The sequence below is a fragment of the Eretmochelys imbricata genome, chromosome 3 (genome assembly GCF_965152235.1).
Source record: "Eretmochelys imbricata isolate rEreImb1 chromosome 3, rEreImb1.hap1, whole genome shotgun sequence".
Classification (NCBI taxonomy): domain Eukaryota; kingdom Metazoa; phylum Chordata; order Testudines; family Cheloniidae; genus Eretmochelys; species Eretmochelys imbricata.
In genome coordinates, this window is record NC_135574.1 from 60,405,676 (window position 1) to 60,432,064 (window position 26,389).

The 26,389-nt window shown below is 39.8% G+C and overlaps 1 protein-coding gene across 1 annotated transcript in view; it reads right to left on the reverse strand.

Moving 5' to 3' along the window:
* IMPG1 (interphotoreceptor matrix proteoglycan 1) overlaps nucleotides 1-26,389 on the reverse strand; it is an 89,160-nt gene that overhangs the window by 60,488 nt on the left and 2,283 nt on the right. The window contains exons 2-5 of the mRNA XM_077811622.1: nucleotides 12,786-13,019; nucleotides 7,042-7,208; nucleotides 6,777-6,805; nucleotides 2,091-2,158 (exon numbers count right to left, since the gene is read on the reverse strand). Coding sequence (XP_077667748.1) covers nucleotides 2,091-2,158; nucleotides 6,777-6,805; nucleotides 7,042-7,208; nucleotides 12,786-13,019 — 498 coding nt within the window. The remainder of the gene's footprint in view (nucleotides 1-2,090; nucleotides 2,159-6,776; nucleotides 6,806-7,041; nucleotides 7,209-12,785; nucleotides 13,020-26,389) is intronic.

Consider the following 26,389-nt stretch of genomic DNA (forward strand, 5'->3'; position numbering starts at 1 on the left):
AGAGAGAGAGAGGAGAAGCTTGGGCTGTTGAAATGTGATAATGAATTAAGGCATGACTGAAAGTCTTTTTCCTGTGTATAATATATGGCCTTTCATGAATATCATAAAAGTCAGTGGGTTTGCATATGAGTAACTGTAAGCAGAGTTTAACTCTGAGTGATGATTTGATGATTTAACTGGGAATTGGTCCTGCTTCGAGCAGGGGGTTGGACTAGATGACCTTCAGGGGTCCCTTCCAACCCTGATATTCTATGATTCTATGATTCTATGAACTTCTAAGCCAGAGAGCTGAAGCTGAGGGCTAAAGAGGGCTTAAGGCAAGGGACAGCGGAGGACTTGGATATATGTATATAATGGCATACAATACACATATTCTGCTAAATGTCCTTACTACATGGTAAATTAATGTGTATATTTGATTTTACAGTTGCAATCCTTGTTTCTATGACTGTATCACTGGGTGACACTGGCTTTTTAAGAGGAAAGAAGCTAGTGCACCTGTGTCTGGTAAGCTGCCCCCAAATGGCTTAAAAGAGGGCATGTGGGCCCTAGAGGGCAGGTGAGAACTTTCCAGGGACAAGGAAAATGTAGAAGGTTCCTGCGGGAAGCAGTAGATTGTTCCTGGGGGAGGGCCAAAGGCAGGAGAGCAGTAGAGCGATTTGATGGCTAACTTCCCAAGACAGGGCCAGAGGGCTGAAGGCCAGAAAGCAGCAGAGTTGCATGCTAACATGTGTGCCATAGAGTTGAGGCTGAGGGCCAAAGAGAGCTTAAGGCAAGGGAGCAGCGGAGGGACTTTCCTGCTGATGTCTCCTCGCTGCAGAGCTGGAGTTAGGGGAACAGTGGAAGGGCCTGCCTCTTGGTCTGTCTGAGATCTGAGAGGTTAATAGAACAGGGGAAGTGGTGGATGGTGAGGATGAACTGCAAGAAGAAAGGCCGTTCTGCTGGGAAGAGCAGGCTTGCATTCCAGCTGGAAGGATGGGGGTGGTTGTCCTGGGAGAAGGATAAGAGAAGACCCACAAAGGGCCCAGGTGTGACGCAAAATGCTGAAGTGTGATGTGTGTGTGTGTGTGTGTGTGGTGGTGGGGGGGAGAGGGTGTCAAAGGACAACATGTGGTGGTATTTTATGGACTACATGCACTGGGGGTGATAAATGGACTATGTTTTGGGTCTTTTGTTATGGACTATTTTATACAATTTTTGGAGCAGGGGTGTTATTGAGGCAGAGAGAGCCTGGTGTGGAGTTACTGGTCTTCTGAAGGAGGGAAACTGAGGCAGCACACCTGTTCTGCTGCACTGTGTTGCTGGAGGGTGCTCCATATGACAGACTAATATCTTTCTCTAGTAGTCAATTTAAAGTAATAAGAGGCTTTGCGAAAAAAACTTGAATTTTCCATTGGAAGCAAATAAATTTGTAATATTAGAAACACCTTGGTTAAAGTAACTTTTAAGAAGTTTCTATAATACACAAATCAATAAAGAAAATATAATGATTGACCATTTACTTCACTAAGCTGCTAATATTTACAGTTTTTAATTTCAATATTTTACCATTTAAAAAAAAACTACTTTTCAAAGCTTGAAACACATTGCACCTGCTAACATTCTTTCTTGCCACACCTTTTAAATAAAAGCTTGAATTAATATGCTGATTAATATGACTTTCTGGCTAGTCACTTGAAAATAAAGAATTGTATTGATATATCCTAGTCTGCTGATTTTGGCTAACAAAATGCAACAGCTCAAACTCCAAACATTGTTTTATAAGTGAAACAAAATGAACACTGTGACATCTTATTGGCTGCAAATCAAACTAGAAAAGGTGAAGTTTATGAAAGTGCACCATCGGAATGGAAAATAATGTGAGAAACCAAGTTAGAGTCATGGTTTCTTTTGTCTGAATGTCCAGGTACACTACACAGAAATCCTAATGTTCTCGGTATAGATCATTTTGCTAAAACACTTTTTTTTTTGGTTGTACCTAACTGAACATTTTTTACTTTTGTTGCAGTCACCAAATTACAGCCTTCTAAATTCTAACTGTAATTGTTTCTTCCAATTTTGTGCTAATGGGAAAGCAGTTTCAATTTTACCTGTAGAAAGGGAAGAAATGTCCTCAAGCTTTTTGCCACCTGTCTTCTCCGTAGATATTTCATCTTTCCTATTAATCAGATAGAAAGGAATGATTTAATGGCCAGCATGAATGCGGTGTCATTATCAGCAGGAATATAATGAAATTTTGGCTTCTACATTAAATGCAGTTTTAAACAAAGGAAGTTATTTTTAATGTAATATTTTGATTACATTACATTTAATTACATTCTAAACAAGGCAGTGGAGCAATCAATTGCTTTTTTATTTGGGAATTTTAGAACTTATATTTATGTCCTTTTTCCAGCATAACATTCCTCCTTTCACTAAGAAACTATTATGTGATATATGCATACACCATGTAGTTGTATGAATACCACACCTAACATGAGCTTGCTTGTGAAATTTCATTAATTCTATGAATAATCATAAAGAGAGTGGGCCCTTTAAAATGTGATAATAGCATATAGTCAGATTATACATACAATAGCTGTTTCAGGCTTGTTTCTTTGCTGACTGAAGTCAGTGAAAGTTTTGCCTTTGACTTAAGTCAGAATTGGATTGGGCCCCAAGTCAATAACTCTCTGTGCGTGAATATTTTCTAAACTAAATATTTTCTCCCTTGCTGGTCATGACATGAAGCATGGTCTGAGCATCTCTTTAGAATTCTCATCTTGGAGCCACTGGACTCCGACTATACTATATCTCTTATATTTTTCCTGGCTAATTAAGGAGGGTGGGAGGGGGGTAGTAAGAATCAGTTGTCAGACCACCGGCAGCCAGATGGCTGTCATTGATCCCCTTTAAACTCGTAATGGTCTGGTCTTAAACCAGATCCCGTGATCAAAACCTTCCTGAATTATAGGAAAGTTTGGATTCAGATCTGGATCCAGACATCATAGGCCTGTCTACGATAGGCCTAAAACCGGATACCCCAGAACTTTGAGAAAGTTTAAATTCAAATCCAGATCTGAACTTTGCAGCTCTGACCCCATCTTCTCTTCAAACACAGGAATGGCACCTCGATAGCGCACCAGATCTGTGCATGACCAGAGTTTAAGAGCCCAAAGTCCTGACTTAATCTAACTCTGCCAGCTGGCTGCCTGAATTATATCTATTACTTTTTACCAGTGGTCTATCTTACATTATTGGTATTTCAAATAATTTCTGGTGACATGGAGGCTGTTTTTTGTACTACCAAACTGGACGTCTGAATTCAATAGAAGTCTCTTTCCCCAAGCTAGCCAAGATTAGACTGGAAAGAGGAGGAAATGCCTCACATATGCTTTGAATTGCTGGTACTCTTTTAACTAAACAAGAAGTATGACATCCTATGCTAGCAATATGTCCAATCTCCCTTGGCTGGAAGGATGGTGGCTGTGATGTCACGTGACAACACTATTGAATACACCAAATTGAGGGAAAATAGTTTTTATGGAGGAAATGCCTATGAATGGAGTGTTCTGGTGAAAATTGATCTGAGTGAGAGAAAATACATTGCATATGCAAAGTATTTTGTTAATGATGACAACACTAAGCTCTTAGCATATGTAGCCAAGGCAGGTCATGCTGCACATACACAAATAGCTAACTTAATAACTTAGTTATACCATGAAAAAATTAGAGGAGGTGGACAGTAGATCCTTTGCCTCATTCTCTGAATATCGTGTATGGTGGGAAACTTAAATATGTATGTGTAGCATATTTTAGCATTGAGTACGAATCTGTGCTTGACAGAGTCCATAAAAGGTACATGAAATCATTCCTCCAAACAGTTCAGTAGTAAAGAATAAGTTTAATAGCATAGAGCCATGGCCACCTACATTTTCAGCTAAAATTACTCAGCTGAAATACAAATAACTTCATTGTTATCTGCCTCATCCTCTGAACTGCACATAAGGAAAGTTGTGCTGTGCATGCGAGCATTGGAAATTAGCTTAATAATTAGCCACTTCAGCCCATGTGTACTGAGTGGCTGCTGACATTTGCACAGACGTGAATGGGAATTTAATCAGGCCTTACATTATTAAACTACATACCTAAGAAAGCAGAAAACTCAGAATAGTTAAATCAAAATTACTAAGGACATTGTGACAATGATAACAATATTTCATAACAATGAAAAAATATTACAAGTTGCCACACATGATTATCTACTTGTACAAACAATTGTATGAAATTATATTATAGTAATTCAACAACCAGATAATTACATGATTAAGACTGTACCATAATATTTACGTACAAGGGGGCAGAATTAAGCATGCAACTTTAATTTTGTCATTTTCAGCCTTTTGAGGGTTTTACCCTGTAGTCCTGATGTTCTCTTAACGTAGGACCTGAACTTCTATTTTGTTACATTGTTTTTATGTGAGTGTATTCCATTAACTTTAATAGAATTTCAGTGGATTAAAACTGTTATAGAATTGTACCTAGAGTTTTTCAATATGAATAAATATTATAAATAAATAAATTATACACAATAGCAGTGATATGCCTGAAATTGACGTATAAATTTCCCAGATTCTACTGAGGAGTTTTAAGCAAGGTTCGACCCTTTCCTCATTTCTCTACATGTTTCTTTAGTTTTCATGCACCATACATAATTTTCTAGAGTTTATCCCGTTGAATTTTGGTGATGGTCTGTTGTCTGCCAAGCATCTACCATTACATCTCTTAGATAGGACTGTAATAAATACCTACTCATTTTTAAGCTTCATGGAAAGAAGCTGGGTGAGGGTTATCTTTTCAGCTAATATATCATATATATTGCATAATACATCTTCTTTCTGTGGCTTCTAGTGAACTATGAACAATTTTTGTATCCTGGCAGAAAGAGCTTCAACTCACTGTAGCATTCAAAACAATAATTTAAATTGCTTCTTAATCAAACTAAAAAAAATCATGATTGGAATAAATCTTATCTTATTGAAACATGCCATTTCTTTTACATACACACACACACAATAAAGGTATCTCTACTAAAATATATACCCTTCATAAAGAAAATGCACACAAGGACTAAAATCTTGGCTTCACTTGAAGTCAATAAGAATTTTGCCATTGACTTCAATGTGACCAGGATTTCACCTGAGGCATGTTCATATGTACACAGCACATACATGGTCCGTATAGCCACACAGAGATAGCAAAATAACATTAGTGAAAAATTAAACAGTTGAACAGTTAAAATCACAACAATTTTTTGCAAAGCTTAAGATTCCAACAGCAATGTGAACTCACCAGCTATGTACATCTTATATATTTTATGCAATATATTTTTATGACAACAAATAATATATTAAGCTACACATGAACTCAGAAAAATAGAAATGGAAAAAGTTACATATATCCAACATAACTGAGTTACTGTTGCTATGTTAGAATCTTAAGTTTTGCATATCCTGATTTGTATTTAAAAGGCAATGACTGCATAACTTCAACGTCATGTTAAAGGGAGAACCTTAATTTAAAAATATTACTTCTGTGGTTACAAGTGACATGATAAGGATACAATCATTTTAAAGTGATTCAAGAAGAAACATTTTTCAGTTTGTTTTCTGTTGCATTTGACTGCACTTTTCATATAGTAAGTTAATTAATCATTGCCATCATGTTGTTTGTCTGTATCTTTCACATAGCAATAGGAAGAGAAAAACTTTAAAAATAGGAAAATTTGATTATTGAGAATCTCTAAGATTGGCAGGGGGATTTGAGTAGGTTATCATGGGAAATTGCTTGTCCGTTTCAAAAAGTAAATTTACTTTAAGTCGACGGTGTTCCTTTAACATAGTTTTTACATTTTAATTTGTGTGTGTGGGGGGGGTGGTTAGTTAAAAAGAAAAGGATCAAAGCAAACACTTGCGCTTAATAAAGCTGGTCTGCAGATGGTCCCAAGTGGTGACCCATTTAACTGAGATGATTGGGATGGGGTTGGGCTAAGTTTCTCCAACTGCTATATTTAGGGCTTGTCTATGATTAGGAATTTACCAAAATAGCTATTCTAGAAGTGGATTAAGCTAAATCTGAAAAAGGCACTATTATTCTGAAATAGCTCTTTCTGTAAATTTCCCAGTGTAGACAAGCCCTTAAAGACTATGTAGAGACAATTTTCTGCATGGTAGGATTTACAGGATAGCTGAACATCAGTTAACACTGAGATAAGCATATCTTCATTATGTTGATGTTTAATTTTTTAAATTAAAGCACAGAATTTGCACTTTCTTGTAGAATGTAGCAAAAGTGATTAGAACCCCTACAATCAAGTCATAGAAAGGCTGACTTTTTCCCACACCAAAGATTTCTCCTTTTCTCTGTCTTCTTTTTATTTAACGTTCAGGTTTTGCAGAGAATTTTGCGGTATGTATGTGTGTTAGTCATACTCTCTCATGACACCTATTCTAGCAGAGGCTTTGGCCTCATCTGAACCTCATGGTCACACTAAGCAAGGAGAATTTTTCGTGATGTTGCAAAGGAAACAGGTATTAGCTAAGATTTTTGCACAACCTTAATTATATGGCGCTCTATTATTGTACAAAACACACAGCTGTCTCACATATACTACACACAGTGCACACCGAGGTTCTGTACATGCATGCACTCTCTCACATCCACATACATCTGCACATACCTTTTTCAAAAAAGGCAGTAGCATCAACTGGCGAGTACTCTACTTTTGCTTTACTTACCTTTCCTGGAAGGGTCTATGTTTTACTCGCTGCAAAAAGATTAAAAAAAAAGTTTTTACCAGTGGGTGTATTCAGTCAAACACGAGAAGCCTGTTAGTCCTTCTGTTTACTTTATTGTTAACACCACTTTTTTTCACCCAGTGAATGTTGATTTTGTGCAGTGCACCCTCCCTTGTCTATGTTAGTCCTTACCCTTATGCATGACATTTAAGGGATGGAATCTGGGAAATCTTCACATTTCTAAAGAAAGTTCAGTCGTTCTTACCCGTTGGATTATCTCCAGATGTTCCTGGGAGTTGCTGAAGTTTTTGCCAATGTCAAATATGCAGAAGGTTTCTCGCTGGCAGGCATTGACCCAGTTCTGATATTCATTTGTATCAGGAATCCGATCCAGAAAGATCCGAAAGGCTTCCCATACAGCTTCCTGGCAGACTGAAGAAGCAGAGCAGGGTCAGGGATGGATGTACTAAACGATACAGAAAACTTCCAGGCCAACTTCCACATACTCTTAAAGCAAGAGCTAATTTTCTGTTGCATTTTGGATTTTTTGTTTTCATTCCGTGAATTTAACAGAAGATATTTTTTTTGCAGTTTTCCTGTTTATCTGAGTTGACATTTATTTGTCTTCACACTGAAGGACTGAGCCTCTGAGTGCTAGCAAGCACTTTCTTGCTACAACGTGTACGCCTTGCATGAACAATGAAAGAAAATAGAAGTAAGGAAACATGTTAACAATGGACAAAGCATAAATTCAAAAGTGGCCTTGTAAGATACATGTAGTTAGTAAATAAAGAAATAGTAAGAAGAGTAGTGTGTGATAAGCTTGCAGCTGCAGCTTTGCTTATTAATATATTTTGCAGCCCGTGGATGGTTCAGGCTCTGTACAGGGATTGGTTACAAAAATTAGTAAAAAGAAAAGGAGTACTTGTGGCACCTTAGCGACATTATGTCATGGCAAACCTGATGGCTGAACTTTGTGACTTTGTCCTCACCCATAACTATTTCACATTTGGGGACAATGTAGACCTTCAAATCAGCAGCACTGCTATGGGTACCCGCATGGCTCCACAGTATGCCAACATTTTTATGGCTGACTTAGAACAATGCTTCCTCAGTTCTCGTCCCCTAATGCCCTTACTCTACTTGCGCTACATTGATGACATCTTCATCATCTGGACCCATGGAAAAGAAGCCCTTGAGGAATTCCACCATGATTTCAACAATTTCCATCCCACCATCAACCTCAGCCTGGACCAGTCCAAACAAGAGATCCACTTCCTGAACACTACGGTGTTAATAAGCGATGGTCACATAAACACCACCCTATACCGGAAACCTACTGACTGCTATGCCTACCTACATGCCTCCAGCTTTCATCCAGACTACACCACACGATCCATTGTCTACAGCCAAGCTCTACGGTACAACCACATTTGCTTCAACCCCTCAGACAGAGACAAACACCTACAAGATCTCTATCAAGCGTTCTTACAACTACAATACCCACCTGCTGAAGTGAAGAAACAGATTGACAGAGCCAGAAGAATACCAGTTCCCCTCAGCACCTCCACCCCCGCCAGTTCCCGGCCAATGGGAGCTTCAGGGGAGGTACCTGGAGGAGCTGTAGCTCATGAAAGCTCATGCTCAAATAAATTTGTTAGTCTCTAAGGTGCCACAAGTCCTCCTTTTCTTTTTGCGGATACAGACTAACACGGCTGCTACTCTGAAACTAAAAATTAGTAAGGCAGTTATAAAGTGTGATACAATGTAAAATGTAATGCGCATGCATTAGTGTGTTTTAGAATAGGTATATAATCTGATTTATTATTATGTGCTTTGGAGTTGTGGTAAACTGCTATACCCAACCAGCTGCATTTGAGCTTAATCACCTCCGTGTAATATTGCTGTATGCCAATAAAAAAAAATACAAACTCAGTGACGAGTCCAGATTTGAGCTAATTTCTCGGGAAGCAAGTGGAAGAGGTTATGGAGAAAAATTCCAGCCCAACACAGTGTATCATGTTCAACTGTGGTGTAACTCCATTGACTTCACTGCAATTACACCAGGGATGAATTTGTCCAGTGTTCTTCTTATTCAAGAGCATTGCTGATATTCTAAGATGGAGCTTTTGAGTGAGTTAAGCTTTTTCAAAGCCGGAAAAAAGAGAAATTAAATCTCTCAGTCATAGGAGTAGTGAACTCTGATGTTTAAAACTGTGTACCTTTCTCCTTGTTTCCCAAAGCACCTCCAGAAAAACTGAATTACTTAGTTTAGGTAAAAGCCCCTTGGAAACAACAGTGTTTTCTTTCTCTTTGTATATGTGTACAGGTTTGTTTGTTAAATGTTAAGTAACAACTCCACGGTGATGAATCACCAAATTACATGCCAAGCTGCAGCAGGCAGGAAAGAGATGGGTATCTCCATTGTGGAACAACCACTGCTGTTCTGTATCATTTGGGAAAATAAAAGTGAGCACAAGAAGAAAAAAAAATGGGGATGGAGATTTCAGAAGCAGAGCTCAGTGGGCTAAAAATCACATGGCACTCAGGAATGGCTCTGACAGCAGCTCTACTTAATGGATTCTCTTAGCTGTCTCCAGCAATTAATGACATGATGTGAAGTCTCTCTCCCTCCCCACCCCGCCAACCTGATGTTCAGCAGAAGACATGCATCTGTCTATATAGACTATTTACTCTCTCCTTATACAAGAAAGCCATGAAATTTAACTGTAATATTTTATAAACTAGTTTATATTTGGGGCTGGCCCCATACATTTTTATTTATTTGCTAGTATCCACAAGTGTGCTATGCACTTCACAAGCAATATATAGAAGTAAGGTCCTTGCCCCAAGGAGCTTGCATATTAAATGGTGGACAAGTGAGGAGCATAACATGCAGCAGGGAGAGAGGAGGAAGCAGATGGGTTATACTAATAAGACAGCAAGCTTACTCAGACATACATTCTATTGGTTTAATTTTTTTTATGAATCTGGGCATGACTTTTGTAGGCAATGCTGCAGAAGTGAGTTTTTAGAGGTGATTTGAATGAGCTGAGGGTGGAGGTCTGGTGAAAAGATTTTGGAAGTTCCCCAAACACAGAAGAAGATAAGGAACATATAAGTGTGTGATTCAGCAGGGCCCCATTCTCTTAGCACTTCTACCCAGCAAACACCTACAGCTTTTGATTGTACTCTTCTACCTTGTAAGATGAAGTTGGGGGCCCAACTGTTCATGGATCCACAAAGATAATCACCTAATCCACACCCCTATTAGTGATTGGCACCCCAACTCCGTTGATAAGTGCCTCAATCCCTGCGCAGATGCCAACCCCTCCTCTTGCCCAGAATGTTCTGCATGGGTTACAGAGATCAGGCATCTCTCACTTTGCAAAGTGTCCCATTAAACTTACAACTGATTCTGGTAATACATACTCTGGTCTGAGAGCATCTATCTTTGTTATGTTTCAGAGTAGCAGCGTGTTAGTCTGTATCCTTAAAAAGAAAAGCAGTACTTGTGGCACCTTAGCAACTAACAAATTTATTTGAGCATGAGCTTTCGTGAGTTACAGCTCATTTCATCAGATCCATGCAGTGGAAAAAACAGTGGGGAGATTTTATATACACACACAGAGAACACCCATTGTTTCATGTTTTCTGTGTATATCTATCTATCTTCCAACTGTATTTTCCACTGCATGCATCTGATGAAGTGGGTTTTAGCCCACGAAAGCTTATGCTCAAATAAATTTGCTAGTCTCTAAGGTGCCACAAGTACTCCTGTTCTTTTTATCTTTGTTATGTGACTGATGTGGCAATTAATATTTAAAGGATCACATATCTTAAACACTATATATCATCTCTAATGTTGCTTGAAATACAAAATGGTTCTGAGATTTATGAACACAGTGGCTATTGCACTGTTATTTTTCTTTCTCTGAACTTCCTCCCTCCCTGTTTTGGGATGATTGCTTCATTCATTATCTGTTGGATGAGTCCATTGTTCATTACTTTCAGTGTCACCAAATCCAGCTAAATATTTGGCTTTGTGAAAAGATGGTGCTCACACAGAATGAAAGCTCAGACTACTTAAAATGTATATTTCAAGTCTGAGCCCTTCAGAGGAAAAGGAATTCAAACATTTTCAAAATGTAGCATACTTTTAGCATGGAACTTCTCAGCAATTTCAAAGCTGTATCTTTCAGCAGTTCCAGATCTATTTTTGAATCTTTTATAACTGTAAGATGGAGATTTCACTTTTAATATCTGATAATTTCAGTAACTGCAGGTGAAAATTGCCTACACTATCTAAAACCTCAGGGTCTCTAAAATTAATAGTCAGTGACAAAAATGGCTATTCTCAAAGCTAGTGTAGGTATGCACTGTGCAAACATGCTTGCACTGCTGTGCCAATACACCTCAATAATAAGTTGTGAAACATCTGCCCTCCCAGCGCTGAGCCTGTCCTCTGACTAGAGATAGTCACGTTAACAGTGAATAATTTACCTAATTAAGTTAGTCCTTTTTTCTGTCCATGAATTGCCATTGTGCAGGTTGTCCTTTTGACTGATTGGTTCCTTATTTGCAATCATTTAGAGCTATGTTCTGCCACATTATACTCGGATGGAATAGTACCGTTTTTTTGTAAGCAGCACCTGCTGAGTAATGTATTACTTAGTGGGAGTTAGGGGGGCAGAATCTGGCCCTGAATGAGTAGCTTACTAATGAGCATTCATTATTTACTATTCACACGATGTGGTTGGTCCCTTAAGTCACACCTGGTAGTTCCTGTGCTCCTTCACTGGAGGACATGCATTTTCTAAAGAGGAATCCTTTTTTTTCTATTTTCAGATTATTTGTAAACCTCTCTCTCTCTCTCTCTCTTTATTTTTACTGTGTGTTTCAAAGACCATGGAGATGGATGGGAATCTTTCCATTTATTTCGATGAGCTTTGGATCAGGCTCTTGGTGTGTTCATTCTGTTACCTGGATAAATGTTCAATATGAACTAAGCTAAAACCACTCAACCCACTTTAATTTGTAACCTACAACAAAGTACATTTGGGATTAAGATTTGAACCAAGGTCTTCAGTGGTGGCTGTGTTATTTGCACATGCACCGTTCTGCTCCAGCAGGAAAACAGTGCTTACAAGTCACTTGCATCTATTTAGCTAGAAAATACATAAAAGGCAGAACGGCTATTTAGAGTGACAAAATGTTTTTAAAAACTGTAAATTCTCCAGGGCAGAGATTGTGTCTAGTTCTGTGTTTGGAGAGTGCCTAGAACATTTTGAACACTATCATAACCTAATCAACAATAACACACAGTGGAACCCAGTCTTTCTGATCTATCTGGGACTCGGACCAGATCGGATATTCAAACATTTGGATAATCAGGAGAATTGGCAAAGACCTTTCCATCCCTTATTTTGAAAGCCAGAGCCCCACCCGCCCTGGGCTGACCGCTCTAGCCCCACCCCTGTCAGCCTTGGGTGACTGGTGGTTTGGTTAATGCAAAGAGCTAGATAATGGAGGCTCAGATAAACGGGGTTCTACTGTAGTTTAAGTGCTTGTTTACGACCAGACTAGTATTTCTAGAATTTGTGCTGTGCTGGAGGGAGTGAGGAGAGGAGCATTTGTGAGCAGCGGTGGAAGGAGGCATTAAACCTGTGGCATCTGCTACATCTTTTTAAAAGGTGGCCTTTTTCCACCGGTTAGTGCACCCATTATTTGGTTTTTATCATCAGCTAAACAAGAACACATTGTAACTTCCTTGGAGATTGTGATAGCAACTTAGTATCTCTTGTTTGCATCACTCATGATTGCTCATACCTTGTGCCACCACTGTACTGTGATGTACCTGCAACTGTTCCCCAGTCTCACAAAAGAGTAAGTGCCAAGTTTTCTGCCCAGTACTAGAGAACAACAGAGTGACAAAGGGCTATTGTTGGGTTTCTTAAATTAAAGGAAAGATTCACAAGAAAAGAATATGTGGTGCAATCATCCTCTCACCTCTTAACCGATAATAAGCTTGATGGCTGGCTAAAACCTGCTTCACTGATTCTTGTGGACAGACTTTCACACCAGTTGGGAAAATAGATGACCTCTTTGTTCGATGCTTTGCCATATCAAATATCCTCCTGATGGTTGACACTCTGGACCTCTTTGTTGTTCCTTCTGTTTTATCTGACCCTGAGTCATCTGCAAGCTGTTTGGCTTCATTACGATTTATTTTATTAGGGATTTCTGTAAGGGGTAAAATAATAGAGAGAGACATGAATGAATAAATAAACACACAGTATGTGGACTGTCTGTATGTACTATAGGTTTTGGTCTATTTTCAATATGTTATCTTAAACACCAAACACTAGGGTTCTCAGTTACCTACATTACTGTGAACAGGTCAACAAACAGGCTGATATGGGTACGGACTTGTGATCCGACCATAGAACTGGGAGTCAGGATATCTGATTTCTATTCTCCACTCTGACTAGCTCATTGTGTGACCTTGAGAACACTAAAGGTAAAATTTTCTAAAGCACCTAAGGCCCAGATCCACAAAGGTATTTAGGGGCCTAATTCAATGGGAGTTAGGTGCCTGAATAGCTTTGAGGATCTGGGCCAAAGTGACTTAGCAGTCTAAGTCCCATTTCAAAAAGTGATGTAGGCATGTAGGGTCATATTTTTAAAGGTATTTAGATGCCTAAAGATTCATATAGGTGGCTAGTGGGATTTTCAAAAGTGCCTAACTGATTAGGTGCCAATTCACCTTGATTTAAGTGCCTAGTTATTTTGAAAATCCCAGTAGGCACCTGTAGGTACCTAAATACCTTTAAAAATCTAGGCTTTGGGAACCTCAGTTTCATTGAAAGTCACTTCAGGTGCTTTTGCAAATTTAACCCTTAATCTCTGTGTGCCTTAATTTTCTCATGAGAAAAATGAGGATGGACATTGCTTGCTGTACTTAAATAAGGTTTCATAATCATTTAGATCCTTGGATGGAAGGCACTACAGAGGTGATAAGAACCTTTGTAGTGAATAGTAGATGTTAGCATAAAGTCATATCCCCAGTTACTCAGTGTTGTCTTATGGAGAATAATATCTATAAGGAATGGTAGTGCTTCCAGGGTGACAAAATACGCTCAACTTATCCGCAGGTTAGCAAATACCTCTATATTCTGAATGACCCACAGTTCTTCAGGACATTTGTCCCATTTCTACATTATATCCAACACGTTATCATACAACACAGCAATTCAAGTTTGATTTTAAAAAGTTTAACAGAGTAAAAATAAGGTCTAATCTATAAACTTTAGTGAGCTGACAAAGTAGCCTTTTGATGAAGATAATGAAGAAGCCCTTGGGTGAAGCAATTGGTGTATTTTAGATTCTGTTCTTTAATGCTGCATAAATTATAATGTTGATGTTAAAATGCACTTTTAAGGATACTTTTGATGCATTTTCATAGGCCTGATATATTCTTTAGTCATAAATTTAAAAAAAATAAATTGTTAGTTGAAAGAACTGCTGTGAAAAGGAAGGGATGAATTCTGTAGATAACTGGAAAAATTTTTGAGGCAGAAAATAAGAGGGTGACATAATGTGCATGTAGCCTGGATGCTGATGAATTGGCTGCAAACAACAAATGCGTTTGGAAAATGTTCAGACTTTCTAAGTGGAGGAGAAAGTGATAAACCGAGACACCACATTTACAAGAAAATAAGATTATTGGAAAATTAAGAGTAAAACAAAGCAAGTCTGTTTTCCTGTGAATTTGAAGAAATTGCCTAAAACAAATAGTACAAAATTAGGCAGGGTATTGGAACAATTTTTATAGTGAGGGTACTCATGATGGAAACCATGTAGTTGGTGTTTGTTAATACTATTTCAAGACAGGAGGTGTGGCAGCACCCCACCAGTACCTTCCAGCACCACTGAAATTATGTCAGTTGTTTTTAGACAGATTAAAATAAGGATGATAACATCACTTTGACAATTTGGAACTCAGTGAATTACAGTCTTGCAGAAAAAATGGGGTGGAAATGGATAGGAAATGAGTAGCAGAAATACTGGACGTGGCAAAAAGGGATGGAAAATCTGGAGATGGAAGAGGCTTTCCTCATGTACATGGCTATTGTTGGTGAAAATGAGGATACAGTAATGTAACATTTGTCATATCAAATCACTGCAGTTCACTTATTATCATGTAAATATTTGTATCAATGTGTTGTTGACATGTGCCAAAGCAAATGAGCAAAAAGATGGAAAATATTCTGAAGAAATGACAGGGGCAAGACAGAAAGGGATAGATTGGTGCTTCTGATATATTTTACCTGTCCTTGGACTCACCACAGCTTATGAATGAATTAATAGTTCCACATTCAGGGTGCAAACCAATAATACACAGTTATATTTTTAATGGTGCCCAGTTATGATTGATAAAGGTGAGACAGCATGAAAGGATCTTGCTCCATGCAAAGGCTGTCAAGGGCTACCAGAAACCATAATGGGCCAAATACTGATACATCCTGTGGCAGTAACAACAGTGGAAATCTCATGCAGGAAGATTCCACCCCAGTAAGATCTCCAACGCAGGTCTGTGCAAGCTCCTCTGCAAGGATGAGATATGCTGGGTGAGGCCAAAAGCCAACACAGAGGGGAGAGCAGGAGGCTATGTTTTCTGCTCCACCCCACATGCTGTATTTGTGGTTATGGCCCAGATGCACAGGCCATCTGACCAGTTAGGACGGAGGATTTTGTCACTAAGTCCATGATAGCTTTTGTATGAAGCAAAGACCTTCCACGAAGGATTTGCTTCTTCCCCAGGATTTGACCCTGTGGCATTAGCTTGAATTAAGAACCATTCTATTTACAAGAGTATTATGATGGAGAATCTCCTTTCAAAGCTGGAATAGTGACTGCAGCTCCTCTGTGCCACCTATGCAAAGATTGGGATTTAGGCTGCTGTACTTACATTGTACTTACATGTACTCACCCTCCTGACCCACCTCCAATAGCCCATGCTCTGCTTGCCTATTCAGGACAGAAGTAATCTTTTTCTGCTATAGCTACTCCAGCCACAATCTCCCCCTTCCACACACAGGGGCACTGTGGGACCTGAATGGGGGAGAGGGTTTTGCATGGGCTGTGCATAAATGGATGAATTTCACCTTATTTGCATCTTATAGGTGACCCTATTCCTTTTTGTATACATGACTCCTACTATATGAACTTGTGAGCTCACTCTCTTGTCAAACCTCTATAAAACTTGACTTAGAAAACCCACTGTCTCTTCATAATGTTTCCCAGAATTTTACTGAATGCTAATTGAAGAGCAAACTCTCTGTGGATAGAAATGCTTGTTTAGACCCCTGTTCTCCCTCTGCTTTAGTGGAAACTGTCAATTATAGACCTGAGAAATTTTCACCAAAGGGCACAAGCATCTAAATGGATTAAACATTTTACATGCTTGAATATGTGTCATTGGATTATGCAGCTTGTTTCTGTGTGCATCTTTATCTCCTTCTGTTGAATAAAAATATACACTTATACATAACAAGTCTTTTGCCAGGTGGTGACGTGCCTATAAGCTGTAGTCTACCCGGTCTCTTTCTCCCCCCAGCCCCCTTTATATCTAAGTACACTCAGATCATCCCAATTTTATATTGTATATTTATTAAGCCCAGTACCCAGAACACTTTTTGAAGAAACCACGTCCCAAGGAATCCCAGGAATATGGGAATTTATTTTAATTTAAAGCAAAGCATTTTTGGGGCAAGGATATTTTTCACTGTTGTATGTACACATAAGACCCTTGCCCTACACAATTCTTTTGCCCTTTTGTTTAGACCTGTTAATTGGCAAAGGCATTTGTACCAGTTTTACCTTCAGGAGATGTATGGAAGATGGTTTTTATTTTGTCATGATAATTCTAGTTTAGGAAAGCAGACATCGGGCACAGTATGGTGAATTTTTAATAATAAACTTTAAGTGTTTATGTAATGCTTTACAAATGTTTAACTAATCCTCACTAACTACCCTGTGAAGGAGGTGGGTATAATTCCCCCATTTTCCAGATGGCATAATTGAGGAAGACAGGCAAAGTGGCTTTACGAGGGCCAAGGCGGGAGTTAGTTTCAGTGCAGGTATTTAAAATCAGGAATCCCTGTTCCCCCAGTCCTGATCTCAGACATTTACAACACAGATTCTCAAACTATGATGGTCCTGAACAGGAAAATCAGAATCTTTTGTTTCAAAAATGTTGAAACAAAACCTTTTGGTAATTTTGATTTTTTTTTCAAAAATTTTTGGGGTTGGGAAATTTGTCAAACTGACCTTTTTCTGTGAAAAGTTTGTTTCAACAAATCAGCATTTTCTGACAAAATAATATTTCATCAAAAATTTCCCAACCAGCTCTCTTAATTTACATGTTGGTAAAAGGAGAGTATGTGGCTATTTAACAGAACTCCTAAAAAAAAAAGAAATTTAAAAACTTCATAGAGTAGGTCAGTGGGATTCTTTTCTAAAGAGAGGAGCAAGGAGGTTGCATCCATGGTTGCTTTCCTATTATTACAGTGGATGTCCTTTTATAAATATATCCTTATTTTTGACTGCCAATACTACCTGTTTCTCCTAGTTCTCATTTTTGCTTTTTAAGGTCTGCAAAATATACCCACATGACTGCATTATGCTACTGGCTTAATTCAGAATACAACATTTAGTTTGACTAGATGCCAGAAAGTTCGTTATTTGCAAAGAGAAGAGTTTCAAAATCGTGAATGCTTGAATAGAAAAGTAAAGGGTGATATCAGAGCAAAAATGTTAAAGTTTGAATAATTCAGGAGGAAAAGAAAAGAACTGCCTGAAATCAAACCAAAGTTTGGAATCTTAAAAAAAAAAAGCAAGTTAGTCTCTGTAATATAAGAGCATGTTCTCCAAGTGTAGAGAGGAAGGCTTGACTGATAAATGAGGCATACTGCCTTCATAGTAAACTAATTACTAATTAAAACCCAAGACTCAGCCAAGGAAGAAAACAGTAACTGGTAACAAAGAAACTGACAAAAAATTACCAAATGGGTTATTTCAACAGCTTTCCTATCGATGTGTTTAGGTCACCCAATACCAAGAATTAAGTGTACAGCAAGTAACACAGTACACTATTTGATATTTATATCTGTAGCAGTAGGCAAGGATAACAACATACAATTAAAAATAGATCAGCAGCTCTCTAGAAGTGATTGATTAGTATAATGTGAAGAAAGAAGCTAACATATGAGCAATAGAGCATATAAGGTGCAATTGGTACAGATAAAAGCACAAGTGCTGGACTTCTTATTTAGAACCATACTCCCATTCACTAGTGGGAGCAATCATGAACCAAATCTGGTGGTACCTGCCAGTGGTGGGCAGGGCCTCTGCAGCACACTCTTTCAGTGTGTCCTGACACCTGTGAGTCCCTCTACACCAGTTCCATGGGGATGGGACTGATGAGGGGAACAAGCGTCAGGACTGAACGGGGCCAGATTAAGGCAATACAGGTCCCTACCCATGCAACCCAAACCTCCACTTGGAGCAGCAGTGTCAGGGCCCCCCTCATCTTCCCAGGTGGCAGGGACGGTAAGCATGGACATTCTTCTTTGGCTTAGGAGTGACAGCACAGGCCTCCTCCTTTTGGGAAAAACAGGTGTGTTAGAAGGGGTTTCCCAGTACTTATCCCAGCATTTGGGTGTGTTTATTTGCTCTGGCTGATGGACTGAGCCCACAAAAACACAGTATTTTGCTCAGGTCTATTGGCAGGGCCCCCAGAGTGGTGGGTCCTAGGCTTAACACCCCATAGTGAAATGTATGGTGCTGTTTATGCTTCTTGGTGCTATTGTTTTGGGCTGTCTGCCAATTCACACAGGTAACGTATATTGGCTACACTCGGGTCACATTTCCAAGCTTTTGCTTAGAAATATGAGGGATAAAAACTGATCTTAAAAAAAAATTAAAAGTGAGAGTCTGAAGTAATCATGATTCCAGGATCTGGGACCATGGGCATAGGCCTATACTACAAATGCCTTAATCTAACCCTGGGCTGGAGGATGGCCATTTTCTGCTACAGTGTAGTTCCACAAACCTGCAGTGATTGCCTCATGGTAGATAATTTTGATGCTGTCTCAACTTCCCTTGCCAATTCCTCCCTACCCCCCCCCAAAAAAAAAACAACAACCCAAAACACCCTAAGTGTGTTGGGGAGCAGTATCCAACATAGAGATCATGGCCCCATAAATCTTATCATAGAATCATAGGACCATAAGGTTTAGAAGGGACCCAACCCCTTGCCCAAGATATAGGATTTGTTGTGTCTAAATCAGGGGTTCTTAAACTTCATTGCACCATGACCCCCTTCTGACAACAAAAATTACCACACAATCCCAGGAGGAGAGACCAAAGCCTGAGCCCGCCTGAGCCCTGCTGCCTTGCATGGGGGTATTGGGGTGGGGAAGGAACCCAAGCCCCTCTGCCCCGGGCCGGGATGCCAAAACCAAATGCCAAGGGCTTCAGCCCCAGGCAGGGGGCCTGTAACTTGAGCCCCACCACCCAGAGCTGAAGCCCTTGGGCTTTGGCTTCGGCCCTGAGCGGTGAGGCTCAGGCTTCAGCCCCAGACTGAAGAAAGTCTAAGACAACCCTGGTGACTCTATTAAAATGGGGTCTGTCAAGGTTCCTCCCCCACTCTGAACTCTAGGGTACAGATGTGGGGACCTGCATGAAAAAACCTCCTAAGCTTATCTTTACCAGCTTAGGTCAAAAACTTCCCCAAGGTACAAAATATTCCCCCCCGTTGTCCTTGGACTGGCCGCTACCACCACCAAACTAATACTGGTTACTGGGGAAGAGCTGTTTGGACGCGTCTTTCCCCCCAAAATACTTCCCAAAACCCTGCACCCCACTTCCTGGACAAGGTTTGGTAAAAAGCCTCACCAATTTGCCTAGGTGACTACAGACCCAGACCCTTGGATCTTAAGAACAATGAACAATCCTCCCAACACTTGCACCCCCCCTTTCCTGGGAAATGTTGGATAAAAAGCCTCACCAATTTGCATAGGTGACCACAGACCCAAACCCTTGGATCTGAGAACAATGAAAAAGCATTCAGTTTTTTACAAGAAGACTTTTAATAGAAAATAGAAGTAAATAGAAATAAAGAAATCCCCCCTGTAAAATCAGGATGGTAGATATCTTACAGGGTAATTAGATTCAAAAACATAGAGAACCCCTCTAGGCAAAACCTTAAGTTACAAAAAAGATACACAGACAGAAATAGTTATTCTATTCAGCACAATTCTTTTCTCAGCCGTTTAAAGAAATCAGAATCTAACACATACCTAGCTAGATTACTTACTAAAAGTTCTAAGACTCCATTCCTGGTCTATCCCTGGCAAAGACCAGCATACAGACTGACACAGACCCTTTGTTTCTCTCCCTCCTCCCAGCTTTTGAAAGTATCTTGTCTCCTCATTGGTCATTTTGGTCAGGTGCCAGCGAGGTTACCTTTAGCTTCTTAACCCTTTACAGGTGAGAGGAGCTTTCCCCTGGCCAGGAGGGATTTCAAAGGGGTTTACCCTTCCCTTTATATTTATGACAGGGTCATAACCCACTTTGCGGTCCCGACCCACAGTTTGAGAACTGCTAGTCTAAACCATCCAAGACAGATGGCTATCCAGCCTTTTTTTGGTTAAGTGAGCGCAGTATGGAGGCACAATCTTTGGCATGTCCCAGAATGCATGGGATTTCTGTCCCTGAGAATCCAGGAGAACTTTGGTTTTGGTGTGTCATCTCTAGATGCTCCATAGCATGAAGGTGGCCTTCATTATTTACTTAAGTAAAATTCCCATCAAAGTCTGGAGGAATTGTCTTACAGTAATACAATATTCAAATGAGACAATGTACTGCTGAGACCATTTTCCTTGAATGAATGAATGACTGATCCAATTTCATAATTAGTAAAGAAAAATCTTGAGAGTCAAGAACATGTATTAAAATAAAACAATAGAAGAGCTTTTGATGATTTATTTCCAAATATGAAGTTTACAAAATGACAATCTTAAATCTCTTGATTAGGAAAAAAAACATTCTTTGCAAAACACATTTTTTTTAAAGCAATGGCTTTCATATGGATAAGCAAAGGGATAATGAACTAAGTAAGGGCATCTTGATTCTTCTATCCCCCTGGAACCTCATTGGATTAGCATTGCAGTACCAGACTTTACTGTTTTCACTCAATGGTGCACGAGTTGATTTGGAATTTCAGTGAATGGGAAGAAGTTCATTTCCTTAACTGAGTATCCGCAAGGAACTTGACCAGTGACACACTGCTCCCCTCCCACAAACGTCTTGTTCTCCCTGCTTGCCCACACAGATGTCTTTGGTTTTCTGACATCCTAAACCAGATGAGGAGAGAGAGATGGAAACTCAAACACCAATCACTGAAAACAAATGCTGAAGCAGACAGATTGAAACAGAATTTCTCCAAGCCTATGGTGAGGATGTATAACAGGCCAAGAGAAACTTCTTCTCAGACTCCACAGAACTTGCCAAATCCCAACCTAAGGAGCTAGTGAGGGTGGTAAACTGCTTCATTAACACTGACGGCCTACAATCTACAGCCAAGTCTACGCCGCATCATGCTCAGTGAAGAACAATCCTCCTACTTTGCTGTAAAAGATCACACGTTTGGGAAGGTTCCTCTTGTTGCACAGATCCAAGCCTATACACGGACCAACAAACAGCCCATCTTCAGTCTGAGTTCACACATTCACTCTACAGAAAGTATTGGTCATGTTGAAGAGGTCTTGACTTAAGACAGGTGAATCTGGATCCTGCCCTTCCTACCTGGTAAAAGAGAATCATAAGAGAGTGGGTCTTTCCTGACAGAAATAACCAATGCCCAGGGCCGGCTCTAGGTTTTTTGCTGCCCCCAGCAAAAAATTTGCCACCCCAAGCTCCGAGAGCGCAACTGCCCAAGCCAAAAAAAAAAAAAAAAGGATGCCCGGAACGCCGCCCCTGGAATTGTGCCACCCCAAACATGTGCTTGCTTTGCTGGTGCCTAGAGCCGGTCCTGCCACTGCCTCATTCAGGAAAGGAATCTTCCTCCTTCAACCAAGTGCAACCAGCACTGAAGAAATGCATCCTGGTTGCAGCAAATCTATTCAAGCCCTGCCCAGTATAAAATCTTCCGTTCCTGAACGAGTTCTTAGAGAAACTAGCCAAAGGCTTCCTATGAGCTCATCTAGCTGAAGCCAATACCCAGGATCCAGTACAATCTGGTTTCAGGCCAGGACATGGGCCAGAAACAGCATTAATGTCATTGGTGGATGATTTCTTGATGTTAGTGGATAGAGGAGAGACATCCATTCTCATTTTCCTGGATCTCTCTGCAGGATTTGATACTCTTGACCCCGAGATATTGCTACCCCACCTGAGAGAGGTGGCAAGGGTACCAGAGAATGCTTTATAATGATTTGAGTCCTTCCTTGAGGATGCACCCAAAGGACAGTGAAGAGACACTGTATCTCTGCTACTAGGCCCCTCATTTAAAGAGTGTCTTTAGGATCAATTCTCCATACCAGTGGCTCTCGACCTTTACAGACGACTGTACCCCTTTCAAGAGTCTGATTTGTCTTGTGTACCCCCAAGTTACACCTCACTTAAAAACTTACAAAATCAGACAAAAATACACAAGTGTCACAGCACGCTATTACTGAAAAATTACTTACTTTCTTATTTTTACCATATAATTATAAAATGAACCAATTGGAATATAAATATTGTACTTACTTTCACGTATAGTATATAGAGAAGTATAAACAAATCATTGTCTATGAAATTTTGGTTTGTATTGACTTTGCTATTGCTTTATATGTAGCCTGTTGTAAAACTAGGCAAATATCTAGATCAGCTGAGTACCCCCGGAAGACCTCTGAGTACCCCCAAGGGGTACACATACCCCTGGTTGAGAACCACTGCTCCATTCAATGTCATTCGGCATCTACATGCTGCCACTAGGAGAACTGTGAGACAACATGGGTTCAAGTGCCACCAATTTGCAGATGACATCCAACTATGTCTATCCTTTGATATGTACAAGCACCACCAAGATGGTTCATTGCTTGGAGAAGATCAACTAATGGGTGAAGAGAGCAGCTGGTTGAAGCTGAAGTAAGATGATGGTTATGTTGGTTGGCAGAAGAAAGTACTTTTAGGAGTCTGAAGCCATGGTGTCTAAAAGATCACCTAAAGCTCTGGGATAAGGACACCAGTCCTCAGGCAAATGGAACTGTTTGCTGCAAAGGTAAAGCTTACCAGTGCAGGAAATAGAGCTTTCTCAGTCCATGAATCTGCAATGAACTTCTACAGGAGCTAAGAACCACAACAAACCTCACTACATTTTGTTCCAAGTGTAAGGGTCTTGACATAGCCTCCCTAAGAGAAAGGAAGGATGGTGCAGAGTTTAGGGTGCTAGATTGGGACGTGGAGTCTTACATTCAGTTCTCTGCTCTGCCACAGCCTTTCAGTGTGACCTTGGGTAAATCACTTAGCCTCCCTGTGCCTCAGTTCCCCTTTGGTAAAGTGGGGATAACAGTACTTCCCTAATACATTAAAGTCTGTGAGGCACAAACGGGAACCTCAACTGCATTAAGTATAAACTATTAGCAATTTTGTGAAAACGTAGGGGTGCTTTTTGGTGATTGTTAATATAGTGTTTAGATCTGGCAATGTCTGTCCCATAATTGTGGTGGAATCCTTCACTGTAGGGGTCACTCTGGGTAGCTGAGATAACCTCCCCACCTAGGGATAGAGAAAAGAAGCCCCCTTTTTAAGTGTCTCCTAACTTACACTTAAGGGTCATTAAGAGGCAATGCCAAAGTAAACAGCCTTGATGGCTCTAGCCTGCTCTCCTGGGGGCTACTGAAACATGTCTGAACAGAATGGGTTGGACTGAGGGACCCAGGGACCCTCAGGAGGATCTGGGCTTGCTAGGAGAATATAAGTTGGTTCTGTTCTGTTACTTTAATGTAAGAGGAAAGTCTGTCTAACTTAGCCTGTAGTGAAACGTAAGAGTAGGTGAAACTAAAGATGTGTCAGCTCTTTGTTATTGAGGAATCCCTTTTTCTCTAATGCTTTGTTCCCAATATTTAATAAAAAAATACTTTGCTTTAATAAGGGTATTGGTCAATATCACAGGTTCCTGAAGGTGCCTGAAACCCAGTCTGGCCTGCAAGGTGATAAGTGTTATTGGGCCCCAGTCTAAGATGCCAAGATTCCACCCCAAGACAGATAAGGCCAGAAGCTGGGAACGGGCAACAGGGGATGTTGCCAGAAGCAGAACAGAGAACTGCCAGAAGCTGGGAATGGGTAACAGGGGATGGATCACTTGATGATTACCTGTTCTGTTCATTCCCTCTGGGGCACCTGGCATTGGCCACTGTTGGAAGACTGGATACTGGGCTAGATGGACTTTTGGTCTGACCCAGTACGGCCGTGCTTATGTTCTTATGTAAGGGGAAGAGACCTTCAGAGAGACCAGAAAAGGGGCAGAGACACAGCTAGTCCTGTGTCCATGACAAACATGTACATATAATTTAGGGTGAAAAAAAAATTAAACCCCATAACAAATACACCAGAATGCATATACAGTTTTTTCTCCTGAGAAAAGGATGAGAGCACATGAACCACACATGACAGATATTAGTCTTGTTACTTAATGTCCAACTAGTAGGCACTAAGATACCACAGTTATGAGGACACTATAAGAAATTGTGCAGAACATACTAAACCATAATATGGCTTCTAGCATGTGGAGAGTAATTTGGGATAAAGTCCCTTCTCTGTGGCCTTTAGTTTAGATCCTTCAAGGACAGACAGCCCTTTATTGGTGATAAATACCTTGTTCTCTAGAGTCCATCTCTATTGTCGTTCTCTTAAAAGCTATCTTGTGTAAGTATTTATAATGCACCAATCACCACAGTATCGGTGTGCAAAACTATAATACATGTGCTACTCCGGTTTAATATTCACTGACAATACTAATATTTTAATACATATATTTAACTTTGGAGTTAAGTCAAGGAATGCCAAATATTAAAAACCATTCCTAATTAGTTCACTGTTTTTGCATTCAGAGTAACCTGAATTTTATTTTTTCAGTTGTTTATAAACATAAACAGGGAAGCTACCGTCCTTAATTCAGCAAGATGAATTTTTATTTCATGGATGATCTGTGGAATAATTCTGATGAGTAAATCTGGTATTTCCATGTTTTGTTTCTTTGAATTTTTTAATTATTCCCCCCCCCCGCCCCTTCCTTTGGCATAGATTTGTTTAACCCTTTTCTCAAGGGCAATTACAAGTAACAAAAATCTGCAACAGTTACTGTTGAATTGGCACAGCTCAACGGGAAGGGATAAGTCAGACTGAATTAAAATGATTTCACCGAGCACACAGAAAGCCATTGTCTCCTAAAGAATGACTGTGAGTGAATGGAGAATATTTGTCTACTTAAAAAAATCCCCTGAAATGTAGCAGCCTGAAATAAGCACTGTTATGCGGCTAGCGTACCTTCTTTCCTACTGAAAGCGGGCTACAAAAGTACATAATTTCAGTACATAATTGCAGGAGATGCTGCTGTAGCTGAAAGCCTCTCAACATTTTCACTGGTGAATTTGTATGTTCAGTGCTTTGTAACTCACATTCATTCTAGGCTGTAATGTCGCACACACTTTGTGTTGGGTTTTTCTTCTGTGTTAAAAAAGGTTTGTGCGAGCTTAGTGGTAGGGTAAAGCATAAAATGCAAGCTCAAGTTCAGCCTTTGGATCCTCTTTGGACTAACAAGCTCTGGAGCATTGTTGAAGTTCTGTGTACTCAGCCCATGAAGTCCCCTTGTATTCATCTCCAGCAAGCCCCTTTGACATGTGTAGCCTTCTTGGTTGTTGAGGCTCTCAAAGCAAAATTAGATGGGTAGGGAGAAAATAGAATATCTCAAAAAACTAACTCAATTTTTTCTGGCCACCTTGAAAATAACAATTTGAGTTTGACAGTTCTGTGATAGGGGAAAAAATCAGCGATTGATTAATCCATGAATTAGTTTAGAGACTATTAGTGTTCTGAAGATTTCTTTTTTAAAGGAAAAAAGTTAATTTGCATTTGAGCCTTCAATTTCCTAGGAATGCTGAGTATCTCCAGCTATACATGTACAGCAGTTGCACTGTATAGTAGACTGGAAGGGCCATGAAAGTTTTGAACACATCCAGATTATTTCCACTATCCACTAACACCCACTACTTGAATTTAAGTAGTTAGGGTGAGATTTTTAAAGATATTTAGGCTCCTAAAGATGCAGATATTCAAGTAGTGGGATTTTCAAAAGCACCTAGGCACCTGAATCCCATTGATTAGGCACCTAAATACGTTTGAGGTTCTGGGTTCTTGACACTTCTGAGAATCTCATGAGCCACCTGTCTGCATCATTGAACACCTAAATACCTTTGAAGTCAATGCATGGATATTTGAGAGCAGAATTTAGTTTTAAAAATGTTTTACTATACAATATTAATAATGAATATGTATGAGAACAA